The sequence below is a fragment of the Odontesthes bonariensis genome, chromosome 7, assembly GCF_027942865.1.
Source record: "Odontesthes bonariensis isolate fOdoBon6 chromosome 7, fOdoBon6.hap1, whole genome shotgun sequence".
NCBI lineage: Eukaryota > Metazoa > Chordata > Actinopteri > Atheriniformes > Atherinopsidae > Odontesthes > Odontesthes bonariensis.
In genome coordinates, this window is record NC_134512.1 from 29,377,781 (window position 1) to 29,387,926 (window position 10,146).

The 10,146-nt window shown below is 41.0% G+C and overlaps 1 protein-coding gene across 1 annotated transcript; it reads right to left on the bottom strand.

The window, feature by feature from the left end:
- Positions 1–401: 401 nt before the first annotated feature.
- cpa4 (carboxypeptidase A4) lies at positions 402–9,936 on the bottom strand. The gene is made up of 11 exons (XM_075471082.1): positions 9,856–9,936; positions 8,151–8,232; positions 7,720–7,854; positions 7,534–7,632; positions 5,641–5,742; positions 4,090–4,191; positions 3,863–3,973; positions 3,605–3,695; positions 1,527–1,726; positions 720–804; positions 402–624 (listed from the first exon to the last, which is right to left on the bottom strand). Exons 1-11 carry the CDS (start codon positions 9,918–9,920, stop codon positions 437–439), a joined length of 1,260 nt encoding a protein of 419 aa, XP_075327197.1. The 5' UTR covers positions 9,921–9,936; the 3' UTR covers positions 402–436.
- Between the last annotated feature and the right edge of the window lie 210 nt (positions 9,937–10,146).

Below are 10,146 nucleotides of genomic sequence, written 5' to 3' on the forward strand. Positions count from 1 at the left end.
ATAGATTAGGGAATAAGAGTTATTAGAAAATCAGATTTATTTGAACTGGACGTTTTATCATCACATACAGGAGGAAAATTGACGTTATCATGTTTCAATAATGAATGAGGGAATCTTAGTCTGTATGCCTAACTTAAAAGCCATTCATTCAATCCACTCCAGACTTGGCAAATGTGTTGCTGCTGAGTGCAGTGTGATATTTAAATGTCTAATATTGCATTTAGATAAAATGATTGATAGCTCTGAAATTATAATTGATTAATGAGCTAATCTTATCCGACATAAATCCTCACAAGTATGTCTTACATGTATACGGAAGGTTAATAAGAATAGTTGAAAAGCAGACAAACATTGCTTTCATGGCTTTATTTGTAACAAAATGAAAGATGAGTCAAGTCATTTTAGCACACGTCTTCCATCCACAATTATATAGCCTCTAGTAAGGATTGTCACGGACATACTCCATGATGTGCTTCAGGGCCAGCCAAGTCTCTGTAGCAGTGGGTATGATCTGATTGGATGGCAGGATGAAACCATAACGACCGGTGTCTCTTAGCTCAAAGGCATAGGAGTATTTGATGCCCATATTGTAAGCCCAATCAATGCTCCCACCACTGGCTTGATCTGTGGGGAGAGGAAGTGATGAGAAATCATTCGCTACTTTTTCATTTCTGGTCACATATAGTGGCATGAACGAATAAGGAGACATGGATACTTACAGATGATTTTGCAGATGCTTCCAACCTTGTACCTGGTGCCATAAAGGGAGGTGAGTTTCTGTACTGCTGCTCTGCCAACAGAGTCCTGCAGGAGGGCAAAAAGTGCAGATTTGTTTGAAAAGTGTACAATATGGTGGTGTATGAAGAACAAAAGGACATCAAGGACATCAAGAACACAAAAAAGAAAATAACAAAAACACCCAAGTCAAATGGAAAGCCTCTGTTGAGGGAACCTGTGTGAGAAAATCTCTGCAACCTCAAGGCTACACACACAAATTATAGCAGTTTTATCATTATACCCCAAAGCTATTAGTGTGTGTTTGGGGGTTTAGTTGTGCATGAATGACCACAGGACTATGGGTCCATTAGACATATTCCCAGAGTTCATTTGCACTGCTTAAACACGAAGAGCAAAGATAGCTGAGTTAAGGGAGGAAAAATGAATGCACAGTGATGAGTTTCTAATTCATCAACCTTGAGGGAAATGATTAAAAATTTCAGCTATAAAACTTTAATTAGGAGAGAAAATGCAATCCCAAGATATTGCTGTCAATGTATTCTGGAGTTAAAAAGCATGGTGCAGGGCCTAGTTTTAGATCGGCTTATCATACCAGAACCCTGGAGGATACTGACACTGTACAAAGAAAACTTTACAGCCTCTTTGATGTGGAAGATCTGCCTTGTTATTACAGTTTCATAGGATAGCAGCTACAATTAAAAACCCTTGTTTAGAGTTGAAATATGCCTTGAGACTTAATTGGCCATGTTTGCCTCTTTAATAACTCAAATATTTTTTTCTGTTCTTACCAACTCAGGCTGATGGGGCACGTCCATGCAGGTATAGCCGTAGGGGTACATGAGCAGCTGGGAGTAGGCATGGACCGAGATGAAGGACTTGAAGTTGCCATGGTTCTTGATCAGATCCACCACATTCTTCACCTCAATCTCAGAGTGAGCAGAGGGACCGTGATAGGAATCGTAGCAGGGATTTTTACTGGCCCCAGGGCCTAGAGAGCAGATTTTGAGTTAAAACATCAATTCTGAAGAGATTATAGGTCTGACAGGTGGAAATAGGATTTTATATATATCACAATTCAATAAGATGATGGGAGTTCACAGACTTGTACTTGACATACATGTTGTAAACACATGAACTTATATAATTTTTCAACATTATCTCAGTTACACGTGTGCTTTAGCTCAGTGGTCATAGTTAATTTTAGTGCACTGGAATGCCTCAACCTCATTCATGGGTGCTACTAATATTATACCCCTACCTCTCAATATTATGCATTTATTTATCCAAAACCTTTGAGGAAATAAGCAATTTAGTAACTTGTTAAAGTTTTTACATATGGGTGACTTTATATTTGTATCTATTTATTACAAAATTTTGCATTTTTTTCCACAGGACCCTGGTCGAAATATGTAGCTTTAAGTAGTTAAAATATAAGACCGGTTTTTTGACATTAGGCCCTTGATTTCACATTATAACATGATGTTCAACTCACCCCTGCTTGTTGTTGGTCATTTGGAGCTGTTCCAAAGATATTCGAGAGGCGTCTGGCTGCTCTCTTGAGATATTCGGCCATGAAACGGTTTCCTATGGGCAAGTTTATACAGGCACAAACTATGCTGTTTATAATTTATTAATTACTGTACACTAGCACTGATAACGTGGAGGTGCGTCGCTTACTTAAAAAAATCCGGGTTACTAATTTTGAATTTTAGCCGAATGAATAAAGAGGCAGCAGGTCTGCGGGCTGTCTGTGGCAGTAGCACCACGAGCAAGTCAGTAACACCCACTTTACGACAAAAAAATCAAAATTACAGTAACCCGGATTTTTTTAAGTAAGCAACGCACCTCCACGTTATCAGTGCTAATGTACAGTAATTAATAAATTATAAACAGCATAGTTTGTGCCTGTATAAGCTTGCCCATAGGAAACCGTTTCATGGCCGAATATCTCAAGAGAGCAGCCAGACGCCTCTCAAATATCTTCGGAACAGCTCCAAATGTTCAACAACAAGCAGGGGTGAGTAGAACATCATGTTATAATGTGAAATCAAGGGCCCAATGTAAAAAAAAACGGTCTTATCCTTTAAGGGAGTAGAAGATTTAAAAAAAGTTGTTCAAAAAGAACCAATCTAAAGACAAAACCTTGTTTTCAGCCTTTCAAACAAGTTTATAGTATTATTTTGTGTTGTACAAATGTTTGGGTAGCTCAAGGGAGTCAAACTCAACTAACTTTAACCTTTGATTCATATCTTGTCAGGACTGTGGGACATTCACATTTATTGTTTGGATGGGGCCAGGTGATTAAAATTGAAAAGTTTTTAATAAATACTTTGACTTCTCAAACCTTGTGCCAACAATCAGCAGCCAAGGGCTCACCTAAGCAGCTTACTATCACTCATAAAAATTAATTAAAACCACAAACAAACAAAAAAAATTGATGTCAACAAAGCAGGACAAGGACCAGAAGGACAGAGCAAAGAGGCTTTTCAGATGGCTGATTTCTCAGAAGGTAATGAAATAAATAAAGAGTAGTTATCAGGAGCGGGGAAATTGAAGTGGGGATACTTAGGAAATTCTCAAGGAGAACTCCTGGTGGGATTCTGAGACAAGGAAATCAAAACCCCATCAGGCAATCAAAAACCTTCAGGGAGATTTTACTGACTTTGGATTGGTGGGGCACTATTGTACCTTGCAGCAACACCTGTCACTCTTTTAGGAATGACCAAAGACGACATGTTCATATGTCACCCTTGAAAATGATTACAGTGATTATGAAATCCCAGATGATATGAAACTTTTACAGATAAAACTATCCCCTTTGCCTGCTTAAATAAAAGAAATGATTAAAAATCGGTAGAGTACTGACCACCGAAGCCTGCATCCCAGTTCCTATTGGGGTCCACTCCACGGCACGCAGAGCCTGAGTTCCTGGAGCGAGTCTTACGCCACATACGGTCCTGTTTACACAACATCAGTTAATCCTCATCTTTATTTTTCTGCTGACACATTAAATGGTGCTTCAAATATTGCATGATTTTAAATTAAAAAACAAAACAAAACCATGTTTTGTCTCGTTTTGCTAACTAATTCAAAATCCAGTATGAATTGAGTGGTGGTGACATACATTGCTGTGAGTATAAGCATAACCATCAGGGTTGGCCAAGATGAGCATGTAAATGTCCATGGTGTTCAGAAGGGAGGTCAGGGAGACGTCTCTACCATAATCTGTGGCAATCTGAGCAAGAACACAAAGCTTGGATTTTATGGAAATCCTAAAAGAGGAAGCCTATACGTACAAGTTGAGAGTTTTATGTAGAGTAGTTGTTACTCATCCTGGTTGAAATGCTTTACCTTGTTGGCTGTCCACACTCCTGTAGCCTGAGACACCCACTCCCTGGAGTGGATACCAGTGTCGATCCAGATAGCAGGGCGCTTGTAGCCGCCAGTGCTGAACTAAACATAAAGTTGACAGGGTCAAACTCATAATCTTGTAGGCAAGCTTTAATACCTTGGTCTCCAATAGCAGACTGCCACTAAAGAATTCAAACGGAAGAATAAAAACAAGTTAACAGGTATTTTTATAGGCTTTATGCACAAGATGATACTGTTTAAGAGCTGGGAACTATTTTGTTAAATCAAACTCTCCCCTCTGCGCTTCTAACATTGAGGTAATTTAGCAAATCTCAAAGAACAATTCTCAAAAAGAGTAAGCTGAATTATACAAAGTCATGTGCAAGTGGAACTATCAGAATAGTAATGTACAGAAGTACCCGCTTTGAATGGCTGGCTGTTTCGCGCATGGGCCATTCATTTACCAGCTGTTTCTTGGGGATAAAACTGGCTGGAAAATGACTTGCTTCTGATTGGGAGAAGCAGGACTAAGTGGCTGCATCTGTATTCACTTTCTATGGCTGTCATCAATTTTAGATAAGCAGCGCTTATCAGACAAAAGCTGCAGCAAGTAAATTCCCAGCTCAGACAGTAAGCCGAGCGAGTCTTCAGCTCCTGGCAAAGGGAGCCCACAACTCTGAGATCCCAGGTAGTGATAACTAGCTCACGAGTTCCTGGCTAAATCCTTGACCTCGCTCATACGACTAGCTTAGCTCCATTAGTGCCACCGTGTACACCTGAGAAATAGTCTGGCTTGCTGTCAAGCTCATGGTCAAGCAACTTCCCTGCTAATTCTCTAAGTTACATTGGCTAGCTTCTCACAAGCTCCTGCAGCCCACTTGGCCGTGCCTCTGCTGTCTTCTCCATTTTGCTTGTATCAGCTTCTTGTATCAGTTCCTCACAGTGCATGCAAAATATCTGTACAGGTGCACCCTGCAAGAAGTCAGGACTGCTTCTTTTCCTATACTCTATGTAGAACATTGGAGGTATTTTTGAAGATGTTACTGGTACACTGGAGATTCAAAGAATATTTCCTTAGCCAGAGCAATAGATCACTGGATCACTGAACAACAGCCACCTGGAACCACTACTGCCTCTGCCACTGCCCCTTTCCTGGAAAAGCCAGCCTTAGTTTTTGCACGGCATCGGACTGGTCAGTACTTTTTTCCCTTTCAATGGATAACTCACCTTTAAGGACTTTTGTTTTCCCAGACTTACCTGTGTGTCCTCATGCAGATCCCGAGTTGTCTTCCTGAGTGCTTTTTGTTATCCCTTTTTAATAAATCTGTTACTCTTTACCTTTTGTCTCTGCTCATCACTGATTCCGACCTGTGAAATCTCCTTCTAATTATAACATGTAGAAATGTAGATGATTTTAAACTTGATTTTTAGCAGAGGAAGAGTTTGAAATTTATATCGACCCAATCGTGTCACAGTGACAACTGTATCAGTCCTGTGAAATGCATGCAATGCTGGTGTTGTCTTGTAAGGGGCTAAGTAGGACTACCGTACCTTGAGGATGTACATGGGCCTGTTCTCATAGGATCTGCCAATTTCCTGCTTGGTGACCAGCTTTGGGTATTGAGCAACTAGGGTGTCCATCCAACTGTAGATCTGTATGAAGACAGATCAAAGTTTACAACAAACGGTAGCCGTCCACTGTTCTGGCACGTCAGCTTAACTCGCCGGATTGGATGCCTAGTCTCGCCGTGTTGCTACTACAGTGGGTGTGTACAGAGGGGCGTGTAGAATGGCTCCGGGGGAAAGTAAATAACTTGTGATTTTAACCAACCGAAGTTTCTTCCTCTAAAAATTTGAGTTTTAGAGGGAAATTAATGTGTATAAATCGTCAGCAATGGAACATTATTTCATATTGCACCATGGATCCCGATCTGCGAGCGAGGAGAGCTGCTATTGTGCTGCTGCTGCTGCGACACAGGAGATCACATGATCTACTGTCATTGGATAACGCACTCCGTCTGCCGTGGCAAATTTGCATAAAGTTCCGCAGGTCCCCCGCTCGCCATGCCGGAATCCCAGCATGCTTTGCGAGCACGGCGACAACGATCGGCCGGATTTCATTGAAAATGAATTGAATGCGTTGGGTACGGCTTGACGTGCCGGAATAGTGGACGGCTACCGTGATGAATGCGTTGGATACGGCTTGCGTTGACGGAACAATGGACGACTAGCGAAAGACAGATCTGGCCTGTCTGAAACTGTATAGACGTTCTCAAAACACACTTCAGAATCTGAAGTAAATACTGTCAATGCTGACATGACCTGAAATAGTAAATATGTGTAAATATGTGATATGCCTTCATATCAGTCATGGTTTGGTCTCCTCCCATGTTGGCCAGTTCAGTTGAGTTACAGCTTGACTCGGCCATGTAATTGGACAGCCACTCTTTTTTTAAACATGGACCTTATTTCTGGCATAAAATGCGTTCATCTACTCACCGATAACAGTGAGGGCTATTGGGCGGCTTATAGGGGGCTTTCTACACACGTGTCTAGTGGGATGACGTCATTGATGCGCGCTGCTGCATAATAGGTATTTCACTCAATCATACTCAAAGTCGTCGTCCACATCGTCAAAGTCTGATAAATATCCTGACATGTTGCACAAAACTAGCAGTAACAAACTCTGTGTGTAGATAGCCGACTGTCACAGAGCTCGGAGTAAATAAGCTGTGCTGCAGCGCGCGTCGATGACGTCATCCCACTAGACGCGTGTGTAGAAAGCCCCCTATAAGCCCCAGATAGCCCCCAATAACAACAGCACGGCAGCTCTGAACTAACAGTGCAATAGTACACGTTCATTCATTCATTCGTCTTAAAGTATTGGTGAAATATAAACAGATAATGGCTTATTTAGAGGCTGTATTGTCAATGCCCTTTTCTCTCCCGTTATATGGATATATGCGGATCTCGAGTAATCTAAATAGCGTCCGAAGGACGCCGAATTTTACCAAACTGTTATCGGTGTGTAGATGAATGTATTTTATGCCAGAAATAAGGTCCATTTTAATAAAAAAAATGAACTTCCCCTTTAACACTGCACAGATGTTGTATTTAAGTTCTCCAGTGGGGATCCAATATAAAATCTGGATTCTCTCAGGGAAGAGCAACAAGAGACCGTGAGCTGAAAAGGCAGATTATCAATCACAATTTCTTACAGACACTGACAACTCACTTCATACAATATGACTGAAATAAAAATCCTTTTAAATTACTTTTAAAAAGACAAGAGTTAGATCCTACCATGATCCCGTCTTAAATTTAATCGTTCGGTATTCTGTTACCCTGTCAGCATTTCATGAAAATTTGCTGAGTTATAATAAAAAACATTTGTAGTTGATTTCCACTGGGGTAAATAAAAGGCATTTTGGAGTGTAAGCCTACTGTTTCCAGACGGTGATAGGCTCCAAAGTTAAAGCTCCTGGTGCTGCGCTCCCTCATCTGGTTCTCCTCCATCTCAGCTTTCTCCTCATCAAGAAGCTCCTGAAATAGACATGCAAGACATTTAGAATTCACAGCTTGTGTCATTTCATTCTCAAAACCCAATTCTGGACCTTGGAGGTTACAAACCTGGAGATTGGCAATCATGACAGAGAAGGGAACGTTGTGGGCATTGAGGTACTCCTCCACAGAGCTAAGACTAGAGCTGGGCACTCGGATGTCTATGGGAAGCTCAGTGGAGACAGGGTGGAGCCAGAAGTCCAGCTGGAATCAAAGAGCCAATAAGAATTCATATAGTTCATACAATTCATTCATACAATCATTTCACAACAACATATATATATAGAGAGAGATAGATAAAGCTTCTATTCTATATAAAACAGAATAGAAGGGGATGATTTGGGAATCTATTCTTTTCCTTCAAAATATGGAAAAAGTGCAGAGTGCAAAACAGCTGCTAAATAATAGTTTGGTACAAGCAGCTGAGGAAAACGTAAATGTAGTCCTGTGCGTGTGCATGTGTGTGTGTGTTCTGTTCGTGCGTGTCAGCGTGTATATACCCCCCACTCCTCTTCAGTCTCCAGAGCCTGCAGGAGCTGGATCTGTTCCTCTGATTGCACATTCACCCTTATCACCTGATCACTGAAAGAGATTCATTTTAGTGTCTCAGTATTATCATTTTAGTTTTTTCCTGCCAATGTCATTCTGTAACTTTAGTAGGTATTTGAGAAGGTATTATTTAATTTCTTTATATATTTTTGAATAAATAACAAAGACTACATCAAGTTTTGTGGCAAATTGTTAGGGGGGGACTTCAGAATTATTATAACAGGAATATATGTGGCTGTGAGTCATATTGTATTTACAGAAAAGTTGGGATGTTTTTCTAAAATGCAACATATGAATAAAGGGTAGAATTAGTTTGAACCTTTGTTCAACAGAAAAATTTTGACAAATCGAGCATTTGATGCCAGAAACATACTTTTAAAAGCTGAGGGAGAGGCAAAGAAAAATAGAAAAGCTTATAGAACGAAGAGGTAACATGTTCTGGAAGATTTCACTTTTGGTAGGTGAAGGTATCACGATGGAGTACAAAAGAAACACCCACTAAAGGCTCAGTCTTTCCAAGACCAGGCCGGGTTGGAGCTCACCACTCTGTCCCACTCTCGGTCAGAAAAACATTGTGAAGTAAGAAGAAAAAAAAAAAGGAGAAAACATTTTCACTCAAGTCCACCACTGTGTCCAGAAATGTTACCTGTAACTGTATTATATAAGGCATCTGCCAAGTTTACTGGGCACAAGCTTATCTCAGATGTACTGAAAGACACTAGACATGTATTCTGTTACCCAAAGCCAGTGTCTGTGATGGTATGGTGGTGCATCATGTCCATGGCATGGGTGCCTTACACACGGGTGCAGGTACATTGATGAAAAGATGCATACGGGAATTTTGGGGGGACATATGCTACCACAGCGGTAATTTAAGCAAAGACGATGCCAGACTTAATTCTGCATTACAAGCAGCCGCCCCATGTACAGAGGCTACAGTCCTCGCTGCAGCTGGCCCCGGTTCGAGTCCCGCACCGGACAACCCTTTGCTGCATGTCTTCCCCCTCTCTCTGCCCCCTGCTTCCTGTTTCTCTCCAACTGTCCTATCATTAAAGGCATAAAAAGCCCCCAAAAATATAAAAAAATAAAAATAAAAATCTGCATTACTTAGATTGTTATGGCTTCACAGACAGAGTGTGCGTGCTTGACTGGCCTAACTGCAGTCCAGCTCTGTCTCCTATAAATGTATGGTGCATCACGAAGAGGAGACTCAGACAACAACCGTGGACTGTTGAGCTGCTGATATTTTGTACTTACCAAGAATGGACACATGTTTGGACTTTTGTCAGTCAAATAACAGATTTATATTTTTGTTGCATTTTAGAAAATTTCTCAGCCTTCATGGAAATGGGGTTTTTGTACACCAACCCTTTTATTCTTGATACATTTCTGTGGAAAAGCAGCAGTGTTTTCTGGGTACTGGTTGCTGTTTGACACAAATGCTGACTGAGATGTTGTTCATCACACATGCACATTATCATTCCAACAATGTAAACTCTTCCACTCAGGCAACAATATTCATAATAGGATGCAGCAGCAGAGAGGATTGATAAGATAAACTGCGTGAGTCACTCCAAAGTCAGCACTAAGCAGTCACATAATGAATGCTAAAGCAACCACAATAAGATCACTGCAAGTGTGGGATGATTAACTTACCCAGCAAAGATTCTCTCTGCGTTGGCCGCCGCCACAAGCACCAACAAAAACCAAAGACCTTTCATCTTGTCTGTGCCTCAGGACTGTTCAGTGTCAGACATCAGTTCCTCTAGTCTCTTAATATCCTCGGGTGGCAGGTGGGCAGTTCTCATGCGGGAGCATTAACTCACTCTTCTGGGAATTTCTTCAGATTTCTTGCCAAGAAAAAGATTATTTCGAGTTGTGAACATGCTGACTTGGCTTTGTTTGATCTTTTACAGCCCAGCTGCAGATAGCGAAGGTTTCCCCAGA